Genomic DNA, 23,312 nt, shown 5'->3' with positions numbered 1-23,312 from the left:
AACATGGGAATGGGAAACTTTGGTGGACGGGGAGGAGGGTGTTGCAGGCGAGCGGGGCGAGGAGGGCCTGCGGGGGAACATGGCCAACACATTTCGCCATCCAATCAAATATAGCCAAATAACTGCGCCACCGCCAAACAACGCCAAACTCACCTCCCTCGCGAGCCTCTCTCCATTCGCCAGGTCTGACAATTGGCACTGCGTTTCGCCTCATTCTTCCCTCGCTCTCTTCTCCAACGACGACGACGCGCTCACCAGCAAGAAACGCACGCATACATCGACACGCAGGAGGAGTAGGCGGCACCAAGGCCCTTTTTCTCTGAGCTGTTCGTCTCACCCGACGACGACGCAGCCAAGGCTTACTCAGTCTGATGCAACTAGATCCCGCCCACCCAGACGCGGCCGACTCTAGTCATACCATTCCCACTCAGGGGCTTCCAGCTGCCGAGGACCTGTTCGACTTTCCACCCACGTCCTCACTCCCACCGACGACCTCCCACCCGTCGCTTCCTCTCCCTCCACAGCCCCAACCCGCTCCACTCTCCCCTCGACTCACACAGCCCACATCGACGACACCACCTCCCACAAACACCCACCCCTCACCCCCAACCTCGCTCAAAATCAAGTTCAAGCTCCCAGCCATGGGTGGCCCGCTCCGCCGCTCATCCCGGCACCGCGCCGCCTCCGACCCGGACATCCCGCCCGAGGACATGGACGCCTCCGGCTCCGAGTACCACGAGTCCGAGAACATGGACGAGGACCCGGATGCGCACCACGACGGTGACGACGTGGACGGCGACGATCTCCCGGCGCCGCCTCTCGAGAAGCCCGTGATGGTCACGTCGTCTCGTGGGCGGCTTATTAAGAAGAAGACGTATATTGAGAGTGATGAGGATGATGATCTTATGGATGGGGAGGGCGAGCCGGATGCCGAAGGGGAGGTAGACGTGGGCGAGGGCGAGGGCGTGGAAGATGGAACAAGGACGAAGCGGTCCTCCAGGCGCGAGACCAAGGTCGAGAGCGAAGACGAGGACGACGCGCAGCCCCGCCGGATGACGCGCCGCTCGACAAGGAAGCCGTCGCTCGACGGGTTCATTGAGCACGATGCCGAGGACGAAGACGACGAGGACGGTCAACAGCGTAAAACGCGCTACGGGCTGCGCAACCGCCCGTCGGGCTCCGGGCCCGCAGCCCCGCCTCCCCCGCACAAGACCAAACGCGGGCGCATCACGCGACAGACGCAGCGCTTCTCGTCTGCGCCCAACCTCAACGGCACCGCCAACGGCACCGGCGGCGCGACGCGACGCTCGACGCGTTCCGCGCGCGTGCAGAAGGAGCAGGACGACGGGTACATCGACGATCCACACACGGACACGGGCTCGGGCGAGGATTCGCTGGACGACGCCCCGCGCACGTCGTCGCCCGTCTCGGAGCCGTCTCCGCCTGCGCCGCCGCGGCGCTCGGGGCGCATTGCGGATGCGGATGAGCAGGAGGACGGGGAGGGGGACGATAATGGGAAGCCGTACTCGTTGAGGACAAGGAGGGAGATTAATTATGCGATTCCGCCGCCGATTGAGGAGACAAGGCCAGCGCCGAGGCGGCCGGGTGGGATGGGCGGGGCGAGGGCGGGCGGGGGGCATGGGGGGAGGAGGAATAAGGGCCCGGGGTGGAGTGCGAGTGGGGCGGAGCTGAGTCGGTGGATGGGGATGGCGCCTGTTGATGATTCGGTAATCCGTCTTCCCCTCCCCTCTCTTTTCCTCTCTGAGCCAAGCTTACCCCATGTCAACCGATAGGACTCGGACAACCCCACGCGCACGCCACGCAAGGGTCTCGGCGCCGGCGCGCTCTTTGGCGGCTCGGCATCGGGCGTCGCCGGCGCGGGCGGGGCAGGCCTGCTCGGCGGCGATCCTGGACTGTCGGCGGCTGCGGCGGGGACGCCGTCGAATCTGGGCAAGGTCGGGGACGCGGCGCTCGCGGATGCGGATCCGCTCGGGGTGAACCAGAATGTGTCGTTTGATGAGGTTGGCGGGTTGGATGATCGTGCGTTTTTTCTTCTCTCTACTCCTCTTCAGTCCACTTTCCCCTCTCCCATTCCCGTTCCCCCCTGTTGTTGTCGTCGGTGCTGATGATGAGCAGATATCCACCAGCTGAAGGAGATGACGATGCTCCCGCTGCTGTATCCGGAGATGTTTCAAAGGTTCGGGCTCACGCCGCCGAGGGGTGTGCTGTTCCACGGCCCGCCGGGGACGGGTAAGACGCTCCTCGCGCGTGCACTGGCTGCGAGCTGTCGGTCGAACGGCCGCACTATCTGTACGTCCCCCAACATCCCGCCTCTTACGCCTGTACTAACGCGGGTAAAAATGAAAAAAAAGCCTTCTTCATGCGCAAAGGCGCCGACTGCCTATCAAAATGGGTCGGCGAAGCCGAGCGCCAGCTGCGCCTGCTCTTCGAAGAAGCCCGCGCCTCGCAGCCCTCGATCATCTTCTTCGACGAGATCGACGGGCTCGCGCCCGTGCGCTCGTCGAAGCAGGACCAGATCCACGCGTCGATCGTGAGCACGCTGTTGGCGCTCATGGACGGCATGGACGGGCGCGGGCAGGTGGTGGTGATTGGGGCGACGAACCGCCCCGATGCTGTTGATCCGGCACTGAGAAGGCCGGGAAGGTTTGATCGGGAGTTTTATTTTCCGCTGCCTACTCTAGAAGCGAGGGAGCGGATTTTGGGGATTATGACGGGGAAATGGGACGGGTGGGCGGGGGAGGACGGGGTGGAGAAGGTGAGGGGCTTGGCAAGAATGACGAAGGGATATGGGGGTGCGGATTTGAGGGCGCTGTGTACGGAGGCGGCGCTGTGTGCGGTGCAGAGGAGGTATCCGCAGATATATGAGAGTCAGGAGAGGTTGGTTGTGAGGCCCGAGAGTGTGGTTGTTGGGGTGAGGGATTTTATGATTAGTGTGAAGAGTGAGTTTTGCATTTTTTTTGTTCTTGGTTTTTCTCTTCGCCTTTTCTTTCCTTGGGTGGGAGCGGGCTCGGGGAGATCGGTCATTCAGACTGCGAATGAGATGATTGGCTTTTGTCGGTGCTTATGGGACTTCATTTTATTCGTTCGTGGATTCATTTACTTTTCGTTTTTCATTCATACACTCTTGGCTCATTCATACTTCGGTGCCGCTGTCTATATATGCGGAACACTAACGCCCATCTTATTTCGATTTTCTCATAGAGCTCGTACCCTCCTCGGCCCGCTCGACCGCTTCGTCCGCATCACCATTGCCCAGCCAGCTCGTTCCCTTACTCGAGGAGACTGTGGACCGCGTGAAGAGCTCGATCGACCGCGTGCTTCCGCCGAATAAGAAGCGCAATGCGCTTGAGGAGGCGCAGTGGGAGGATGAGGGCGAGGAGGGCGCGTTGGAGCGCGAGATGCTTGTGCAATGTGCGTTTGACCTGCTTCTCGTGACGCTTCGTGAGGGAAGTGCTGACGCTGATCGGTGATATAGCGATGGAGACGCTGCGTGTGTACCGGCCGCGGCTGGTGTTGCATGGACAGGCGGGTATGGGGCAGGGATATGTTGGTGCGGCGGCGCTGCATCATCTCGAGGGGTATCATGTGCAGAATCTGGATTTGGGGAGTTTGATGGGTGATTCTGCGAGGGTGCGTACCGCGCTTGTTTCGAGAATCATTTTATTTACGTGCCAATCACTTGCAGACGCCAGAAGCAGCCATCGTCCAGCTATTTGTTGAAGCTAAGCGACACCAGCCCAGCGTCGTGTACATACCTTCCCTTATCGGGTGGTGCGCCGCCATCTCTGAAAGCGCACGGACGACCGTGCGCGCGATGTTGGACTCGCTCTCTCCCACGGATCCTGTTCTGCTGCTCGGCATCGTTGACGGCCCGCTCTCCGCTCTCCCGCGGGACGTGCGCGCGTGGTTCGGCGCAGGGCGGGAGAACCGCGTGCTGCTCCCGGCGCCGACGGAGGCGCAGCGCGAGGCGTTCTTCGAGGGCCTGCTTGTGGACGTGCGGAGGCCGCCGAACATGTTCGCGGACGGGGTGCGGCGGCGGAAGCGCGTGCTGGAGGTGCTGGAGATTGCGCCGCCGCTGGAGCCGAGGCAGCCGAGTGCGGCGGAGCTGGCTGTGCAGGAGGAGCATGATGCGAGGGTGGTTACGCTTTTGAAGTATAGGTTGGGCCCGATTCTTGGGGAGCTGAAGAGGAAGTTTAAGCGGTTTACGAAGAGGGCTACGGTGAGTACTTTGCTCGGGGTAATCGCTAACGCGGAGTGCTGATAAAGGTTGATAGGAGGAGTATGACTTTGACGTGTTTGCAGATGTCGATGATGTTGAGCCCGCGCCCGCTGCGACGGTGACGGTTCAGGCGGAGAACGCTATAGTGGAAATTGTCGATCAGCAGCCCGTTTCCACAACGACACTTCAGGTCAATGGAGTGGTCAATGGCGACCAACATGACGCTCAGATGCAGTCGCATTCCCCATCCCAGATGCAACCTCAGCTCGAAGGGCAGATGCAGACGCAAGCGCAACTACAGCTAGTGCCAGCTCCGCAGCAGCCACAACCAGCGCCTGCGCCTGCGGCACCACGGCGACCGCGGCTGTACGACATGGACCTCGAGCGAATGAACATGGAGATCTACCGTGGGACGTATCTCACCCCGCACGACTTTCTCGAGGACGTCGGCAAGATCGTGCACAACGCGCTCGTGCATGCCGAACAGGACGCGGAGCGACTGTGGAAGGCGCAGGCGATGTATACGGCCGCCGAGGTCAGCGTGCAGGAGTTCGACCCCGCGTTCAAGGTCGAGTGCGAGCGCATGGCAGAGCGGGAGAAGAGGAGGAGGGACGAGAGGAGGAAGGAAAAGGAGAAGGCGAGGGCTGCTGCTAATGGTAATGTCAACGGGGGTGGTGCGGGTGCGGGTGCGGGTGCGGGCGAGGGGCAGCTGAGGAGGAGTGCGAGGAACAATGGTGCGCAGCTCGAGTTGACGATTACGGATCCGCTGCAAATCGAGCGGAGGGCGAAGAGGCAGCGTTCGACGGATCGTCCGAGTGGGTCGCCGATGGTGGAGGAGCAGCAGAACGCAGATGGCGCACGGCCGGGTTCGGGCCATGGGCAAGGGCAGGGACAGCAGTTGGTTCCAGCGGGCGCAGCGATGGACCCAGAAGGGAGGGACTCGAAGAGAGTGAGGACGAACCAGGACGGTGGGATGCTTGCCGGGGATGGGAGACCGCTTACGGTGCGCTTCGCCAGCGATATGCAGCAGCCCATGCAGAATGGCTACGGTGGAGGGTCATCGTACGGTCGTGGCCAACAAGGACAGATGCACGGATACGCCACGCCAGCCGCTGGCCCTGGTCATGCACCTGAGCTCCGGCCCTACTCTGGCTATCCTCAGGGACCCCAGTATGGCCCACAGTCCCACATTTTTAACGGTATGGGCATGGGCATGGGTATGCCGCACGACGACATGGCGGTCGACAGCCCGTCACCTCGGAAGTTGGCTGGATTTGGTGGGCTTCTGAACCCAGCCGGCTCTGTAGACCACCAATATCAGTCGCCGGCAAACTCCATTCAACACTTGCTTAACAGCAATGGACCGTCTCCACATCCTCAACCTGATGGCAGCATCGCGCATATCGGTCACGGCGTCCAGCCACCACATTCGTCGCACCCTTCGTTGTTCCCAGGATATCAAGATCAGCCCCAGTATCAGCCGCAGCACGGGTATCCACACCAACACCAGCCTCAGTACGCGCATCAGCAGTATCAGCCTCCGTATCAGCCACCGCAGCCCCAGACGCACTCGCCTTCGTCGTACATGTACCAGCAGCAGCCGTATCAAGGCCACCAGATGGACCCACACTTCCAGCCACACGTTCAAGCGTCTCAGCCTTATCCCCAGCCCCAGGGCCAACCACAGTCGTTCGACCAATGGAGTATGCAAGTATCGGCACCGTCCTCTGCGTCTGTGCACGACCCGATGCCATCTCACATGCACCACTTGCATCCCGCATCCGGGGGCTTGGATGGTGCTCTCACGCCCATGGCCATGTCCGAGCATCGTGCTTCGTCTTCGCCTTTCGGACACCCGCAGCCTCAGGCCCAGATGCAACCTCAGCCTCAACCCTCGTCCGAACCCCAGTCGGAGCCGACTCCTCAGCCGGAGCCCGAGCAGCCCCCGCGCACACCGACGCCCCCTCACCCCGAGTTCCACGTCGACGAGGCGCTTCTCGCGGGCCTCAAGGACGACCTGCGCCTGCGCACGGCGCAGCTGACTGTCGAGCAGCTCGAGCAGCTACGGGCAACCTCGCTTGGATGCATCTGGCGGCACCGCGCGGCGTGGGACCGCGATGCGCTGGTGCGCGAGCTCAAGGATGTACTCCTGGAGTTCTTGGACGATGTCGCGCTTGACGTGCCGTCTGATGATGAGGGCGAGGGCGCGGGTGCGGTTAGTGTGGCTTACTAATATGTTCGAGCGGGCGTGCGTTTGGTGCTGTTTTCGTAGGTGATTTTTTGATGTTGGTTGGCGAATCATGGTTTCCCAAGCGTTGCATAGTGTATTCCACTGCGGTGCCCTTGTTAGCGTTTGAATTTGTTCTCCTTGACTTTAATTATCTTGATCTCGCATGCTCTATTAGATTATCATCTTTATTTCGCGTTTCGAGCCTTTTCTTTGGGTGTATTTTATAAAGATTCGATTACTGTAGCTTTGCATATCGCAATTAACGAAACATTTTGCTCCTTTGCTATCCCTTCCTCTTCCTCAAATCAGACATTCTCTCAAATCAAACAAGACAAGGCGAAACGAAGAGACGTGACGAAATGAAAGGTACTGTGATTCACCGTCAGAATAGACAGACTTTTGTGCAACGCGTGTGGAATATTTTTCCTTCGCCCAACTTGCTTAAATTTAGGTTTGAGATATCCTTGGTATGCGATCTACCTTACAAAAAATTGCTGAGTGAAGAAAGCATAGGGTGCATGTGCAATGCACGAATCAGTGTTTTAGGCTGAATACCGTCAGAATAGACAGTCCACGCGGGTGGTGATAATCCATATTAGGCAGGCCGTCCACCGTAGCCGGTCTCAAAAAGGAAAATCAAGGCGTTATCGCTGAGCCGAAATCGCCGTTACAGCGGCTATAAGATCATGGCAAGGCTCGAGAGGACACTCTGTCATCGTTCCGACATATTGAGAGTTGTCTCCTTTTGCAGCGTCCAAAATTGCTTCAACGAAGGGTAAAGATGTCATTACAACATACAATAGCTCTATCATCCACACTGTGTCGCATGTTCACAGCTGGTTATCCGCCGAAGCTAAGAAATTTTTTACAACACCCTGCTTTTCATGCTTTGAGGCTTGCAGCTTCACATCCAGACATTCCCTTGCCAATCGCATGTTCAGGCATAAAGCACAGCATATTCTCGTAATTACCATGAATTTAGTTCGAATGATTTGCCAAGGAAACGGGCACAAAAGCGAGTTGTCTATTCTGACGGTGGTGTCTACTCTGACGGTGAATCACAGTAGGTGAAGTTGTGATGGACCGTTTCCTCCCTCGACCCCTCTGAGCACCGTCAATGCGATGAGTGAGCAGAGCGAGAAGCCAAGGGACCACAACAAAAAACCGAACAAGATGAAGCAAGCGTGGCAATGTGAAACCCACAAACTAAGAACCAGACTAGATAGGGAGTTGAACGGGGAACACAGTCTACATGTTTTTAGTAACGGCGAGCGCCTCCTCCCGGGCGACCGCTGCTTGGGCCCGTGTAGGGGCTGTAGTCGGGGGGCGGACGTCCACCTGTAGGCAAGCGAACATAAGTCAGGAATGGACAGAAGGAGATTGCAAGCGAGAGAGGGGTGCTTACCGCCTCGGGGCGGGGGTGGAGGCGAAGGCGGCCTCCGTGTCACGTTCGGGATGACCGCATTGCGGAGGAGGTTCATCAGGTCATCGGTTCTGAACACGGGACCTGTGCACGCAACGATAGCCATCAGCCAGTGTATGACAACCGGGAAGGGGAAGAAACGCACCGTCGAACGCGCTCGGCGCAGGCAGCTGCCCCACGAACCAGCTCAGCACACCAGGGATCTGTACGCCCTTGTCCGAGCCACCGGCGTCCTTGTCGGACCCACCACCGCGTCTGTCACCCCAATCTGCTCCCCCTCCGCTGGGTCCTCCTCCTCCGGGGCCCACAGGTCCAGCAGGTCCGCCGGGCCCAGCGCCACCGAGCGACGCGCGATCGCGCGACAGCGGAGAGTTGAACCGTCTCCTCCCGCCTCCACCGCCGCCGCCGTGGTCCCGGTCGCGCCCAGGGGGAGATGTCGGCCGCTGGCGCTTCGAGGGAGGCCCAAAGTCGTCTCCACCGCCTCTGCCTCTCCGTCCTCCTCCACCACCACCCGCTCCACCACCGCCACTGGGTCCCCCGCCGCCGCCAGTACCAGCGGCAGACCCGGTCCCACCGAGCGTATAATCAGGCGACGAAGCGCGTTTCCCAGGCGGAGCCCTCTGTGGTGCACCATGCCCATGTCTATCTCCACCGTGCGGGTGCGCGTCGCCTCCGCCGATAGACACGGTGGACTCAGTGCGCCCTCTGTCGAGCGACTGGCTGGACTGACTCGGGCCGATCGACAGCGCTGAGAGCGCGGTGCCCATTTGGCCTTGGCTGCCTTGTTGGTTCGCTGTGCCGCGCGAGGCGGCCATCGCGAAGCCGAGATCGCGCGCTGCGATGGCGTCGATGCCGAGGTAGGTGTGACGCTGGGCGAAGCGTTTGATCGGTGGGTCTGCGACGAAGTGTAAGTTCGGTGTACCGTGTGTCAGGGATAAGCGGGGAAGAGATGGGAGACTGACCGTTGGGGTAGACCTCCGCGATGCGCTTCTCGAGCGCCTGCGCAGCCTTAAGGTCGCCGAACTGGTACTCGTACCGCGCCCAGCGCTCCCAGAGCGGACGCGCCTTGTCTGGGGTGAAGGTCGTGATGACGCGCTCGAACAGCGCGCGTGCATCTATACAGTCACGCGTTAGTATTACCATTATATGAGAGTCAGAGGAGCAGAGAAACAAACAAGCACGCACTGTTATCATCATTAACACTAATCAAAAACCCCAAATACCTAAGCACAAACTCGACCTCGTCCCCAAAACTCTCCAATCCCTTCTCAAAGATCCTGCTCGCCACGCCGGCGCCGCCCTCCTTGGTACAGTGGTACTCCATCAGCGCCGCAGCCTCATACACCTCCCAGGGCGTCCATCGATCGCGCCGGGCACGCTGGAAGATAGAGCGGAACGTCTTGAGATCGTGCGCGCGCCGCGCGAAGCGGATGTACATCGTCCACACCAGCCCGAACTCGGACCGGCGCTCAGCGAGCTCCTTGGACTTGCCCTTGTCCTTGTCTTTCTCCTTATCCTTGCCGCCCGACTCGTCCGCGGGCTGCGTGCCGATCGAGGCCATCGAGCCGTTCATATTGTAGCCGTTCGTGGGAGGTGCATATTCCTGAGAGGAGGAAAGAGAGGTGTTGGTGGATGAGGAGGCGCGTGCCTCAAGTGATTCGAGCTCGATACGGAGGAGCTCGAGGAGTTTGTCGTAAATCGCTGCGACTTCGGTATATTGTTCGCGGTTCTCGAGGACTTCGGCGTAGGCGAAGTTGAGGAGAAAGCTGATACAACGATAAGGATGTAACCGTTAGCGGTCGACCCGAAGGACGTGGGTTGATGAAGGGACGTACCTCCGAGGGTTGGACTCAATTCCGGCCTTGAGAATGTTCACCGCCTCCTCGTGCTTCCCGATGCTGTTCGTCCACACAAACGACATGTACCTGCCAGCCCATCAATACTAGTCAGCCCCCGTCTCCTTACATTCCCCAAAAAAGAATAAACGCACCAAACCTCACTAAAAAATCTCATCCGAATCACCGCCTTCTTATACACCTGCTGCACCCTCCCAATAAACGTCGCGCGTTCCTTATCCTCGATCTCGAGCGGATTGCTCTCCTCCCACTTGAGATACGCCTTCCATGAGCCGACGAGCGCGCGCTCGCCCGCGGTGAACGTCGGCGCCGCCGGTAGATTCTGAGCGACCTTGCCGCCACCTGCGCTGGACGAGGACGTGGGCCCGGGCGGGAAGAGGGGCCCGAGGTGACGCTGCAGCTGGCGCAGGACGGTGCGAGCTTGCATGTGCGCGGGGGAAAGGTCGGACATGAATTTTTTGGCCTGCAGAACGCAAGATTGTGAGCAGGACATGGAGGGATGCGAGTGAAAAAAAGGGGAAGAGGGCGCACCGTGATCTTGTTAAGGCCACTCTCGAACGTCTCGAGTTCGGACCACAGCTTCTCGACGTTCTCAAGCGGGATCTGCACCGCGCGGTGGTACACCTTGCGGAGCGCGTCCATCTTCTGTTGCTCTTCCCAGGTGTTGGTCGTCTGTGTGCGTACCGGTAAGAAGACGTTGTGTATACATCAATTAGCTCGGCTGTATCAGATGGTAAAGAACTGGACTGACATTGCCAGACTTGATAAACTGCACGTAGTCATTCCATATCTCGCCGCTGTCCTTGTCATGGCCGATGCGGTTCAGCGCGAACTCGTACGCCAGGCGGATGTTCTCACGCGAATTCGGGGTCGTGTTAATGCGTCTATCGGCGAAGGTAAAGGTAAGATCACACGCATGTTCTCATCACACATTTCAAGGATCGGGCAAGGGGAGGGGCGAGTACTAACCTGACGTAGGTGAGGTAGAACTTCCATAACTCTACTATGGGAGACGTGCGGAGGAAGCGCTTGAAGAGCTCCTCAGCGTACGAGAATAGACCAGGGCTTAGGTAGTGGTTGATGTATGCAATCTGGGCGGAGGCCTTGAGGCAGAACGACGTTCGTGCACGTGCGCATACATTGAGCATCGTTCGGACAGGTTTGGCGAACATGGGACAGTCGGACGGAGACGCATATAGTCAAGCGGACGACGGGCCGAAGGTGGACGGACAGACACACAAATTTTAGGGATTCAGAAAAAACACGCTCACGCAGGTAAGGGAGAAGAAAAAGTAGCACACCGTGTTCGGGTAGGTCTCTAAGAGGGCCTCGTACGTCGCTTTGATCTGCTCAAGCTCTCCCGCGGACTCTGCTAGGTCGACGAGCCTGGCCCACCCGTCTGGGTCGAGCGGGTGTTCACGCAGCTTCTCGCGCAGCTGCTGCCACTCCGACGGCGCGGACGCCTGCTCGGTAGGAGCACGAGACTGCTGGGACTCGGGCTGGGACTCGGGCTCGTCTTGGTTCATGGCCTCTTCTTGCTGTGTATCCTGCTGTTGCTGTTGCTGCTGCTGCTGCTGAACATCTTGCGAGGCGCCCCGTGATGGCGCAGCAGGGACAGACGGGGTGGGCGGCTGGCTGTTGCTACTCTTGGCGACATTGGTGAGTGCGTTCAGAGCGCTGAGGATGTCCTCAGTCGGCTGTGTCTGCTCGAGATCATTGGTTTGAGGGTTGTTGGGGTCAGCCTGTTGTTGTTCAGACATGAACGTTGTTGTTGAGACGCGCGCTCGACAACTTTTGCTCACCGTCGGCTGACTTCATCCGACACGCCAGCATTCCCACGCTCGAACCCTCCCCAGTCCTGTCTTGGCCGTGTCGTCTGTCATCGCATCCTGCCTTAATCATCTGCAGAAGACTGTTGTTTAGTGAGCTTTTGTCTTCGCTGCAGTCCTGCTATTCAAAAAATGCTTTGCTGTCAGGGCATGTCAGGACAAACGTCGGAAACACCGGCTATGGAATGAGCGTCTAACTCAGCGCACGTTAGCGCCTGAGCGACTCCGACTCCGCGCGACGTCACGGTGCCAGCGTGTCCTCGCCCAGCGGTTTTCCTTAGGTTTTCCTTGTCTTTGCATGTTCACTTCACCCATGTGCCACGTTCCGATGATCGATTGCTCATACATCAAAAGGCCTTACTTCAAGCTGAACCAACTTGATGATGCAACTTGAACGATAAGGCCATGCGTCTCCCAACACTCTCCCATTGCGTCGGACCATGTCTCTGAGAATCTGCAACTCAGCACTACCTTTCTGGTTCTCCCTCTCTATTCAGTGGGGATTTTGGCGGCTACCGCTCGCATATTTATCCCAACGGCACAGAGGTTGTTCACGTAGATCAGTGCAAACTTCCGGATCGCCCCCGAACACCACTTACACAATAACAACTATACAGTGCCATTCATTCTTCCTTTTATGACGTAAATCACGCTGCGCCATCCCAGCTGGTGACTGGAGGTTTACAGCCAACCTCGTTCTGTAGTGAGTCAACATGGGTTGAGTATCGATGATCTTCTATCACAGATCAAGGCACATTTCATCGCTGGGGACGGCAGCCGTGCGCTCGAATTCATTTGCCAGGAGCGGGGCTACATCACGACCACGGACTTGCGCGTGCAATTGAACTTCCTTGAAGGATACGCTGCCAACCGCTCTCTCTAGTACGCACTCACCCCCTCTCCTACCGTAAGCCTTATACCATGCCCACCGACCCTTCCCAGTAGCTATTGCGGCGCATCCGGTGCCGACTACGATGCGTCATACACGTCCCACTCGCAAGGATAGAGCACCTGCCCGATATCCGCGCCCTCGTTCTACGTCGCAGGTATGCAACTCGCGTCTGCTCAAGGTGCATCGCGGCGCCTTGCTCACGTTCTTTCTGGGCTGAACCCCGCCCAAGGCGGATACAAGACGCTGCTCCGGTAGTTTGGTGCCAACCGGACTGTCGCGAACGGGACTGAATTGACCGTCGAAGGCTCGACGCCTGCAAGCACGAGCGGGACGGCCCTCCTGCCTGAAGCGGGGAGTGTCTCTTTTGATGCGAGTGAGGCTGGGAGCGGGTCTGTGAGTCTGTTTGGGGGAAACCATACATTTGTTCAGGCTCTGTGAACGCTGGGATGTAGAAAATGGTGTAAGGAATAAACTATAATATATTCAAGTAATACAGGCAGACTGGTGCGATTCGGAGCAGGCTAGGTATCGACGGCATTATGGATTGTATCACACTCAGCCAAAATCCGGGCGATAGTGTAAAGTTTTCTTTGTGCTGGTGACGCTGATCAGAGAGGCTGAGTAAGCGAGGGCGACAAAGGGGCGAGCGATAGTTCGACGCTGAGAAATGTTTGAAGAATCGATCAAGAATTAAACGTTGAAAAGATGTAACCTAGCTGAGCAAAAATTAAGTCAGGTAATAAACTGTTACCAGACGTTGAAAGAGCACGGAAATGTAGCGAAAGCACACTGATCTGGTTGTGGAAAACAAAAACAAGCAATAATCATTCAAGAAAACTAGTTGAACACAGTGATATTTAATTCTGAGAAGAGTACAATCAAGTCACAACAAACTCTCGAGGGTAATTTCCCGTAGGAGATGTTCCTCAGCGGATCTACCACTTGTTGCATGTCCCCTTGTCGGCCCAAGAACCCGAGGTGTCTAAGTAAAGATTAGATCGAATCGGAGGTAGGATACGAGAGAGAGGTATACTCACCACCGGGGTAGTTGCTCGTTACCCACCAGTTGGCGATCCAGAGATGACCACTAGAGCCGAGGTCAAGTTGTGCCTTAGATGATGTATGGAGTGGGGGGTGCTTACTTGTAGGTGACGGAGCTCCCACCGGGGTACTGCAAGACAGATACGTGTCAGCATTTCAAGAAGCGGCGAAGAGAAGAGGATGAATGCGAACCTGTGCGGATTTGGACCAGGGCTTAGCACCGGAACAGTAGCGGCCATTGCCGTTGTTGCCGTTGTTCCACTTGTCCTTGCCATCGCAAGATTCGCAGCCGTTATCCTTGTTCTTGTCCCAATCATTGGCACCATCGTGGCTGCCCCAGTTGCTTCCGTCCTTGTCTTTTCCCCAGTTGTTGTTACCGATATTGTTCCAGCTATTATCGTTGCCTCCATTGTCGTTGCCAACACCCTGCGCGCCGTTGCCATCATCACCTCTGGCCTTGTTCCAGGTCTGACCTCCGCCCCAGCCGCCGCCTCCACTACCACCACCGTTGCCGTTGTTACCGCCATTGCAAGAGCCAGCATTGTTCCACTGGTTAGCGGCATCTACCAGATAACATCAGTGTCATGATCGCGGAATACAGTGCATGCAACATACCACCGGGAGGGTTGTTGTAGCTCCATTCCTTTGCTTTCCAGATGGATCCCCTATGAGAAGCACCTATCAGAGATACGATACAAGGTAAATATAAAAGAACGCATACCAGTAAGATACCTCGTCGCCACGTGAGTACTGTTTGATGAACAAATTCAATATCAGACGTCTGATAATTAAACCCGGAGGGAACGTCGACACTTACCGGTTGATTGCGGTGCCACCCCGTTATACCGTTACAGTCACCACCGCCACCACCACGAGTGGCGAGCGTGGTGCCATGAACAGCCGAGGTGAGAGTAAGCGCAAGGGCGATTGTAACAGAGTTGCAGAACATTGTTGGCGAGTATACGAGTTATGAGTGAGGTGTTGTTGGTTTGTGGTGAGAGTTGGTTGTGATTTCGTTCCACCGCAAAACTGTGAAGGCCTTTATACCTTTATGATGAGGGGTATTGGGTAGGCTGAGCGCGTAGGAGTATGGTAGCCGCTGTTTGGGACGAGTAGGTGTTTGAGATTATCGACGTCATGTTTCCGGATGACGAGTAAACCGTGGGTGTTTGCGGTCAAGAGGTCAAGAGCCGGTAGATGACACAGGAGGAAGTCCAAGGAGTCCTGATGAAACGTCCTCTAGAAACGTCCTCCGGAGCGGCGTAGTCCTAATGGTAGTCGACAAAGGAGATTCAGTGGGACAAGTAGACGGCGATCAGAAACGGCCACGGTGAAGGCCAAGAAAATTATCGTGTTTCGGCATAGCTTTCTCGACGTCACAGAGCGTCATCCGATAGCTTCAGACCCTCAGAGTCGTGTTTGAACAGTTTAGAGCTAGAGGAGAGTTTCACCGTTATTCGAGGTAGAATTTCCACGGAGCTGACCTTGAGGGGCTTCCTGGCTTGCCTGAAACCATGACGCAGGTGAAGGTCTTGGAGAGCACTTATTTGCACATGGCTGGCTGTGGCTTCGGGAATCGGAACCTAACAGGGCGAAAAGCGCTCTCCTACTTTCCTTACTAGATCGCCCCTCATATTATCAAGCCTTAGACAAAGAAAACATAGGGCCGAAGATGCGTGAACTAGCATAGTAAGGGTTTGGGTAAGGGACGCGGGAAGCGGGAATTAGACACGCTCATCGACATCCGACGCTGTGATTAAAACTCCGCTTCGGCATATTCGGCTTCATCAACGCCGTGTGCTTTTCTTGGTCTGTCGCCAGCGCTAATCCATCCTACTAAGCGCTGGCGACGATGGATGGCTTCCTTCTCACATTCTTCATCATATCCCATTCTCTCTCTCGGGAGAATTTGTGCTATATAGCAAAGGAAGTAGGCTCCAATTGACCACCATGCCTCTGCGAGGCACAGGACTCACGTTTACCGTCTGCGATGCAAACCCATACTTCAGCTCTCTGGCCGATCTAGATGCTGCGACGGCGACGGCGACTTTAAGACTGTCGAGTGTACCGACATACCAGCCTCGGCAGTTGAAAGCGGATGGAAGGCAAGCGGGGAAGCTTCTGGTGCGCGGCAGATTGATGTCGTGTGAGACGTCAGAGTTCTGACTGCTCGTGTCCCACAGGTCTGCCATGATTACAAGGTGATTGGGATTGTCGATACCCGTCATCAATCTAGGCAGACACTGACTCCTTTCCCAGGGCGGATACACAGAGACGCCGTCTGAACAAGCCTACACGTTCAACTTCTGGCAGCACTGCGATACCTTCGTCTAGTGCGTGGCCATACGAAACGTTCGAGAAAAAGCCCTGACCCTTTCATTACAGCTTCGCTCATCACCGGGTAACGATCCCGCCTTCAGGATGGACAACCGCCGCTCACCGCCAAGGCGTCAAAATGTTGGGCACACTGTACGTCTTCTATCTCGCCTACACCTTCACCTGTCCCGCCCTGCCTATATCTAACGCATACATCCAGCATATTTGAAGGCCCCGCCGAAGCAGACGTCCTGCGACTCATCGTCGGTCCCCCTCCCTCGCCCCCGCCTCCCACAGGCGACCTTACAACTGGTCCCGTGAACCGCCCCACGACCTTCCCGGTGTCCCGACACTACGCGACGCGTCTCGCCGAGCTCGCGGCCCAGCGAGGGTTCGACGGATGGCTGCTCAACGTCGAGTGTCCGTTGAGAGGCGGACCGGAGCAGTGCAGAGCGCTGACTGTGTGGATCGGGATGCTGAGGGAGGAGATGAGCGAGCGCGTTGGGGGGCATGCAGAAGTTTGTTGGTAAGTCGATTGCATTGGCTTTGTAAAGGACTACGTGGAAGCTGATGTGGGTGCACCGCCACAGGTATGACAGTGTCATTGTCAACGGCCAGCTGCGTTGGCAAGACCGGCTGAACGCGTACAATCTACCATTTTTCCTCGCGTCGGACTCGTTTTTCACCAACTACACTGTGCGTATTCGTCTCTGCTCATCTTTTCCTTCGTATCTTAAGCGAGACGCTCCAGTGGCCGCCCACATACCCCCAACTCACAGCCCAATACTTCCTCAGCATCGATCCTGCCCTCCTCTCTTCCTCACCCTCTGCATCTGTCAACCCACCCTTGTTGTCCAAATCCCTCCAAAGCATCCACACAGGCGTCGATATTTGGGGCCGCGGATCCTACGGCGGCGGCGGGTTCGGTGCATACAAGGCGCTTACGCACATCGACCCTCAGGGGCTCGGGCTGAGCGCCGCGCTCTTCGGGCAGGCGTGGACATGGGAAAGCGAGCAAGACAAAGAGGGCTTCAACTGGGACGCGTGGTGGGCGTACGAGCGCTTGCTGTGGCTTGGGCCTCGCGGGCTTGGCACCGGCACGACCGACGCTCCAGGAGAAGGAGGGGGGGAGAGGGAGGTGCCGGTACCGCCGCATCCCGAGAGGCAAGCGCCGTTCGCGCTCGAGCTGGGCGGGTACAGACCCGTCACAGCGTTTTTCGACCGCAAGCTCCCGCCCGATCCGGTGGCACGGACGTTCTTCACGTCCTTCTGCCCCGGTGTCGGCAAGGCGTGGTTCGTCAACGGCGCTCGCGTCCTCGACGCCCGCCCTGGCGAGGGCGTCAAAGCGGGCTGGACGGACGTGCACAAGCAGACGTCGCTCGGCGATCTGCTCTGGCCTGTTCCGCAGCTCTCATGGGAAGGCGAGCCGCGCGAGGAGGCGCTTCCGGGCACGAAGGTGGCGCTGGACTTTGAGGATGGCTGGGTGGGAGGGAACGTGCTGAGGCTCGATGTGAAGGCGCGGGGTACGGGTGCGGAGGACGCGTTTTTCCGCTGTGTGTGGGTGCCTGTGCAGGCGCTTGCGTTTACGCCTGGGAAGGCGTACGATATGCGCGTTGTGTTCAAGATTGTGGTTGCGGCTACCGCTGAAGGCGAAGAGGGTGGGGTGGATCTTGACTTGGGCTTATCGGTGCGTTCGGGTGCGGGTTCGGAAGGGTGCGATGTGGAGGTCGGGGAGGTTGTGCAGACCTCGTTGAGCGCAGGATGGGAGCAGCAGAGTGTCCAGGTAACAGTACTCAAAGGCAGCACGAGCTCGACTCAGACGGAGACAGTCAACATCGGCCTCGTCATTGGCTTCGCAACCGAAGACCCATCCAAAACATGCTCATTCTCGCTCCTTCTTGGCCAACTCACCGCGTACCCTTCCCTCTTATCACCGAACGCCTCCCTCGCTCCTCCTGAGCAAACCACAAGCATCCTCTACGTGTCCTACACTCCCACCTACTCCCCTTCATACGTCTCGGGTGAAGCCTATGCACCCACACCCCGCGGCGCACGCGCCTTCGCCCCGGGCACCCTCTCCTGGACCCTCTCCACCTCCCTCCCGCCTTTCACACTCCCCCAGAACCCGATCCTACCAGACGACCCTACCCCGCTCTGGCTCCTCCGTCCCTCACCGCCGGCGCCCGAGGTCGAGTTCGCGTACTTCAATATATACGCGCTCGCGCGCTTCGCACACGACGGCCTAAAGCCAGAGTACCCCAATCCAGCGCCGGAGAGGGCGACGTGGGTGGGCACGACGGGGTACGATGGGCGTGCGCTCGGGTTTGTTGTGGATCCGCGGTGTTTGGAGGGGGTGTCTGGGATGTCGATGAGCGGGGGCGATGAGGCGCCCAGGGGGGTGAGGTTTTATGTGCAGGGGGTGACGCAGCGCGGGGAGGTGATTGGGTGGGATTGGTGTGCGTGGGTGGATTGGATGCTTCCTAGGAATGGGTGAAGGGGCTTCACCTTTCTCCAGCGGTGTGGAAGAAGATGCAACATACGTTGCCCTTTGTTTTTCTTGGAGGAAGAAGGGTTTTGCCAAACGTAGACACAAGGTAGGAGATACTTAAGCGCCATGAAACCAGGCGATGAGCTGCGGCTGCAGTAAAAGTAAATACGGATGGTGGCATTCGTGATTCCTAAGTTTTCTCCTGAATCCATAACAACATAATGTCCCTGCCCTGCTACGGATTCGCATTCTTCTGTCTACATCTCCAGTTCATAAGTGACAAAGCGTTGAGACGTCACGATCTGTTTAAATTTGGCGTCTATATCTATTGCTGCCGAGGACCGTGTGGGTCCTTGTATATCCATCATTTTCGCACAGCCTTGGCTGATGCCGCAGCCGTTGAACGGCTTGCAACGCTTTACTTGCGTCTACAGCTTTTTCACCTCCCTCAGATCCTTGCCTACTTGTCTACATTGCCCTGGAATTTGTTTCGCCTTCAGTTGATCGTTTCAAACTTTGCTCATTGGCCTAGGGAATCCGCAGGGAATGGTCGGCGCCTCGCAAGAGGAAGCATGGAGGCAGCTCTCCTCAGAACATGTCACCATCCACAGCGCAACTTATGACTCGCCAGCGAGAGAACCGATCTCCAGATGCTTCCCCGGAACCCGCGTTGACCTCCTTCAGACTCTTCGCGAGGCACTCCCCAGCGCTCACCCTTCCGATGTTCCTAAGGCAAGCAACAACATCATCTGGCTCTCGGGAGAATCCGGTTCCGGGAAGTCCGCTGTCGCCCATTCTCTCGCCCAAGAGCTTCATGCGCGAGGTCGGCTGGCTGCATCATTTTTCTTCTCTAGGCGTCACGTAGAGCGCTCCAGCACTGAGCGGTTCTTTCCAACCATCGCGTACCAGCTCTCTCTCCTCCACCGTCGTGCCAAAGAAGAAATTGTCAAAGCTGTTGCCGAAGATCACATTTTGGTCAAAAAGGAAAAGTCCCGCTCTGATCAGCTGCAGAAGTTGATGATTGCTCCTCTGAAGAACCTAGAAATTGTATACAGAGACAGTCTCAACTCCCTCGTTATTGTCATTGACGCCCTTGATGAATGCGAGGCTGAGAGATACCAGATAAATCAGCTCATTAAGCTTCTCCTCCACGCACTTCAGCAGGCAAATCTCCCTTGGATTCAAATCGTAATTACAAGTCGACCGTATAGGCACATCTCCGAAAGTATGTTATCGGCGGGACGGAACTTGGTCAACCTTAGCATGGAGGACTTTGACGCGAAGGAAGACATAGCGCACTATCTTCGGACCCAACTTGCTACAATAGGCCGCAGACACAAGCAACTTCCAAGTCCCTGGCCCTCCCATCCAGAATTGCAGGTTTTGATCACAGACGTTGCAAAGCGATTTGTTGTAGCGGCGACGATAGTAAGGTTTCTGGCAAGCAAGAATGTGCTTGAACTTTCATCTTCCATCTCCGCTCTGGTCGGCAGATTGCAGACCCACAACCCTTCCAACATCGACGAGCTCTACCGATATGTCATCTCAGGTTCCACCTATCCTCCCCGTGCCTGCCTCTGTATCCTTGCTATTGTTCTAGCCGCCCGCCCGCTCGCAATAGAGGAGCTCGATGCTTTACTGCCCTTTGACGTACCACCTGTTCTTGACTCGATATCCGCCATTGTCCATGTCCCTAGGCAAGATCCTTCTGAGCCTCCGAGCCTCGGCACTTATCATACATCACTCCGAGACTTTCTTCTCGATAGGAGGCGCTCAAACAGCTCGTACGTGGATCCGGTTATAGTTCACCAGTTTTTGGCGTACGGATGTCTACAGATTATGAGGGCGACGCTGAAAGACGACATGCTCGAACTGGGAGATCCAGCAACGCTTCATACTGAAAGAGTCGATTTTAGCGAAAGGCGTGATAGGATGTTGTCCCCGGCGCTACGGTACGCCGTACAATACTGGGACTACCATCTCTGTCACATCAGCCACCCGAGACCGGAGATCCGCGTGGAGCTACTCCGGTTTGCGACGCAGAATCTACTGCAATGGATAGAGACGTCATCTTTGCTGGGGCTTCTTAATCATGCGCTGCGCTCCTTGATAAGTGTCAAGGAAAAGTATAGTGTGAGTTATCTGATTACATGTTTCTCTCAATCAAGCTAAAGGAGAATAACCTAGGGATCTCAACCAGCTTCTCTGGGCATGGAAGGGGACGTGGTCATGCCTTTGCTGTATGATGCGTACCGTCTGGTTCACGAGTTCTTTGACCCGATTACTATGTCGGCTTTGCAGGTGTATCACAATGCACTGGCAATGTCTCCACTCAAGTCATCTATCCGTGGCGCATACGCCCACCACCTAGATTACGCCATGATATGCGAAGTGAAGGGTCTCGACGAGGAATGGGATTTTGTCGTTCGTACGATCAAATTACAAGATAGATCGTGGGTGAGAGTCTCCCAGGACGGGCGATGGGGTGCTGCTGTCGAGCAGGTACCAGACGCTGTGGAGGCATACTCCTACCTGTGCACGGGCCTTGAGATTTGGAATCTTGTTTCCGGTGTAATGACTACCTCAAGGGGGCTGCCAAACATCCCACAAGTATACTTCAAGGCTTGTTTTACGGCTGACGGGTCATCCTTGGTATATGTTGATGGACCTCGTGCGGTGCTCTGGTCTCTCCTTGACGACATCTGTGTTTTCCTTCAGGGGCCAAGTCCACCGACCTGCCTATCGATTTCTCCATCTGGTCATGCCATCGCAACAGTGCATCGCCTTTCCTTGGCAATATGGCAGCCCACCCCTCGTGGACTTGGTGTCCAATGGGTACCGTTCACCAAACCATGGTCAAGCTTCCCCCCAGCCTCTCTAGAATTTTCGCACTCTGGCTCGTACATTATGGGTATTAATCCGGGATATCTTGCTGTATGGGACACCATCACCGGTAGCATAGTTCGCTCTTGCAACCTCGATCCCCTCGTTCATGCCACAAATTGGTTTTCATCCTTTTCGTCGGATGATACATTTATTATCCATAATCAACGGCCAGACGGGGTCACAGGAACCCTTTTCGATGATTCTTACGGCGACACCACTCTATTTTATCCTCCGGAACAACTTCAAATCTTGGATCTGGTTCCAGACTCAATGGTCCCGTTGAACGGCGTCATTTACACTGATCTTGGCCAGGAACTGTGCTACACCGCCAACCCAGGAGTGATGGCAAGCCATTTGATTAGCTCGATAGTCCGGGAGGACTCTTCTCGTCTACTACCAAACTCTCTTCGCAGATTCAAGGATGCGCTCGAAATCATCGACTTCCCCATGCGTCAGCTTCAAGCTCAGTCACGAGCACCTCCAGCTGGTATCCCGGTACCATCACGGCTAGAATGCGGAACCTCCACCACCTCTATCGTGATAGATAGCCGTCTGCACGTTGCTAACTCCGATGGCAGCGAGTTTGTTATCGACTCACCCGGCAGACTATTCCGGAACGTCATATTCTCTTCCGACAACAACTGGTGTGCGTGTTACCTTATCGACAGCGTACCAGTAGGTCACGTCTCTCCGAAGCAGAGCCATATCCGAATATTCAAGTTCCCAAACTTACAACTTACGATCATCAATATCCCTGCCTCCACTGACGACTTCCTCAACCACTTCTTTAGCTCCACGTCGAGCTATTACGCCTTGGTGACAAAGGCTTCTGTCAAGCTATGGGACATCGACGCTGTTTCTCTAGTCGGCGAGCTTCAAGCGTCAAAATACGGGGAATCTGTTGCCTGCATGTCCCGGGATGAATCTAAGCTTGCATATGCGGGCAGTCACTATCCAAACATCGGGATTTACACGCTACGGAGAAGCTCCCAAGGTCTTCGTGAAAACTATACCATTCCTGTCACGGATCATCCCGTCGTCGTCGATGCACACGAGTCAAAACTCCTGGGAATCGCCTTCGTAGGGAGCGATAGACTCAGGTTTCTGGTTCAATGCCGCTTCGATTTTCAACCTCGCAGAGAGCTTCTTCTATGTGAATGGGCAGAGGATGACCCCGTCATTAGGGACATAGCGTCGTATAGGGGAGACTTTAACTTGCAGCTAGAGCAAGCATCGCCAGCACTCGATCGCGTTTTCGGACATATCCGCGAAACTCACTCTTCACAGGTCAAGCCTCGTCTGATTGTCCTGCAACAGAGCGGAGGAGCCACCGCTGACTTCGAGGAAAGATTTGTATCTGCAGTATGCTCGGAAGGGCCGCACGATGCGGTATACGATACAATAACGTGGACTTCTTGGTGTATTCAGCCGAACGGTTGGCTATGCAACGGACTAAACAGGCTCTGCTGGATACCCTATCGATACAGGAAGGGACTTAATACGAAGATACAAGAGTTTGGAAACGGCGTAATCATTCATTCAGAGAGAACATTGGTCATCAAGTTTAGAAACGCTTTGCGGTGACGAGGTCATTTTTTATCCGCTCCATTACTGCGAAAGGTACAGCTCCGCTCAAGCCATTTGTTCAAAAGTGCAGCAAAAGGCGGCCAGCCAACGGTCAGCACCCCAGTCGTTCCAATCCCAGCGCAGATACAAGGACGAACAAGACCCTGTTTGCGCCTTCATTAGCCATAGACCCATTAGACGACATAGTATATACCCTTCGACTGATACCTGTGTGGCACATAATATGAGTAGTATACACTTGAGTATACACAAAGTAGAATGACACGCAACGGGAGCAGTAAGCGCATCCAACGCTTCAGCCACCTCGGCCATGGCGAGCGATGCCCGAGGCAAGGTACCGTAGATATCCACCCCATGCTAAGACATTATAAATCCCATCACCATATCCGTCTGCGGCGTAAGCTTTCTTTTTGTTGCTATGGTCGCAGTGAGCAAAAATATTGCGCCATGATGCAAGTGTTAGATACCAGCGAACTGCTAACGAAGACGCGGTGTCGTAGTCCTGGTCTTTGTTATAAAGCAGC

General features: G+C 56.3%; 6 protein-coding genes across 6 annotated transcripts; 4 read left to right on the top strand and 2 right to left on the bottom strand.

Moving 5' to 3' along the window:
* The first annotated feature begins 1,571 nt into the window (after positions 1 to 1,571).
* On the top strand, positions 1,572 to 6,752 carry CONPUDRAFT_102455 (AAA-domain-containing protein). The gene is made up of 8 exons (XM_007769433.1): positions 1,572 to 1,727; positions 1,794 to 2,040; positions 2,137 to 2,310; positions 2,373 to 2,960; positions 3,223 to 3,432; positions 3,497 to 3,651; positions 3,707 to 4,240; positions 4,296 to 6,752. Exons 1-8 carry the CDS (start codon positions 1,611 to 1,613, stop codon positions 6,471 to 6,473), a joined length of 4,203 nt encoding a protein of 1,400 aa, XP_007767623.1. The 5' UTR covers positions 1,572 to 1,610; the 3' UTR covers positions 6,474 to 6,752.
* A 1,834-nt stretch (positions 6,753 to 8,586) lies between these two features.
* CONPUDRAFT_54483 (Suf-domain-containing protein) lies at positions 8,587 to 11,509 on the bottom strand (the record flags this gene model as incomplete). Its single annotated transcript, XM_007769202.1, has 9 exons — positions 8,587 to 9,008; positions 9,079 to 9,659; positions 9,729 to 9,818; positions 9,884 to 10,212; positions 10,281 to 10,421; positions 10,501 to 10,633; positions 10,719 to 10,852; positions 11,051 to 11,233; positions 11,405 to 11,509. The coding sequence occupies 9 exons, from the start codon at positions 11,507 to 11,509 to the stop codon at positions 8,587 to 8,589; spliced, it is 2,118 nt and encodes a 705-aa protein (XP_007767392.1).
* Positions 11,510 to 13,608: 2,099 nt separating this feature from the next.
* On the bottom strand, positions 13,609 to 14,460 carry CONPUDRAFT_72142 (uncharacterized protein; the record flags this gene model as incomplete). Its single annotated transcript, XM_007769271.1, has 5 exons — positions 13,609 to 13,641; positions 13,704 to 14,074; positions 14,127 to 14,176; positions 14,233 to 14,261; positions 14,329 to 14,460. 5 exons carry the CDS (start codon positions 14,458 to 14,460, stop codon positions 13,609 to 13,611), a joined length of 615 nt encoding a protein of 204 aa, XP_007767461.1.
* Positions 14,461 to 15,346: 886 nt separating this feature from the next.
* Positions 15,347 to 18,645, top strand: CONPUDRAFT_122228 (glycoside hydrolase family 85 protein). The gene is made up of 7 exons (XM_007769431.1): positions 15,347 to 15,635; positions 15,695 to 15,712; positions 15,771 to 15,844; positions 15,897 to 15,980; positions 16,048 to 16,353; positions 16,418 to 16,523; positions 16,579 to 18,645. The coding sequence occupies exons 1-7, from the start codon at positions 15,462 to 15,464 to the stop codon at positions 18,319 to 18,321; spliced, it is 2,505 nt and encodes an 834-aa protein (XP_007767621.1). The 5' UTR covers positions 15,347 to 15,461; the 3' UTR covers positions 18,322 to 18,645.
* Positions 18,646 to 19,062: 417 nt separating this feature from the next.
* CONPUDRAFT_26473 (uncharacterized protein) lies at positions 19,063 to 19,437 on the top strand (the record flags this gene model as incomplete). Its single annotated transcript, XM_007769096.1, has 1 exon — positions 19,063 to 19,437. A coding segment is annotated over one exon (375 nt), but the record flags the coding sequence as incomplete, so codon positions are not given.
* Positions 19,438 to 19,542: 105 nt separating this feature from the next.
* Positions 19,543 to 22,785, top strand: CONPUDRAFT_72140 (uncharacterized protein; the record flags this gene model as incomplete). The annotated part of the gene is made up of 3 exons (XM_007769270.1): positions 19,543 to 20,267; positions 20,310 to 20,448; positions 20,617 to 22,785. The coding sequence occupies 3 exons, from the start codon at positions 19,543 to 19,545 to the stop codon at positions 22,783 to 22,785; spliced, it is 3,033 nt and encodes a 1,010-aa protein (XP_007767460.1).
* Positions 22,786 to 23,312: the final 527 nt, after the last annotated feature.

The sequence above is a fragment of the Coniophora puteana genome (genome assembly GCF_000271625.1).
Source record: "Coniophora puteana RWD-64-598 SS2 unplaced genomic scaffold CONPUscaffold_5, whole genome shotgun sequence".
Classification (NCBI taxonomy): domain Eukaryota; kingdom Fungi; phylum Basidiomycota; class Agaricomycetes; order Boletales; family Coniophoraceae; genus Coniophora; species Coniophora puteana.
Note: the sequence above shows the minus strand (reverse complement) of the source record. Positions and strands in the feature narration are given on the sequence as shown.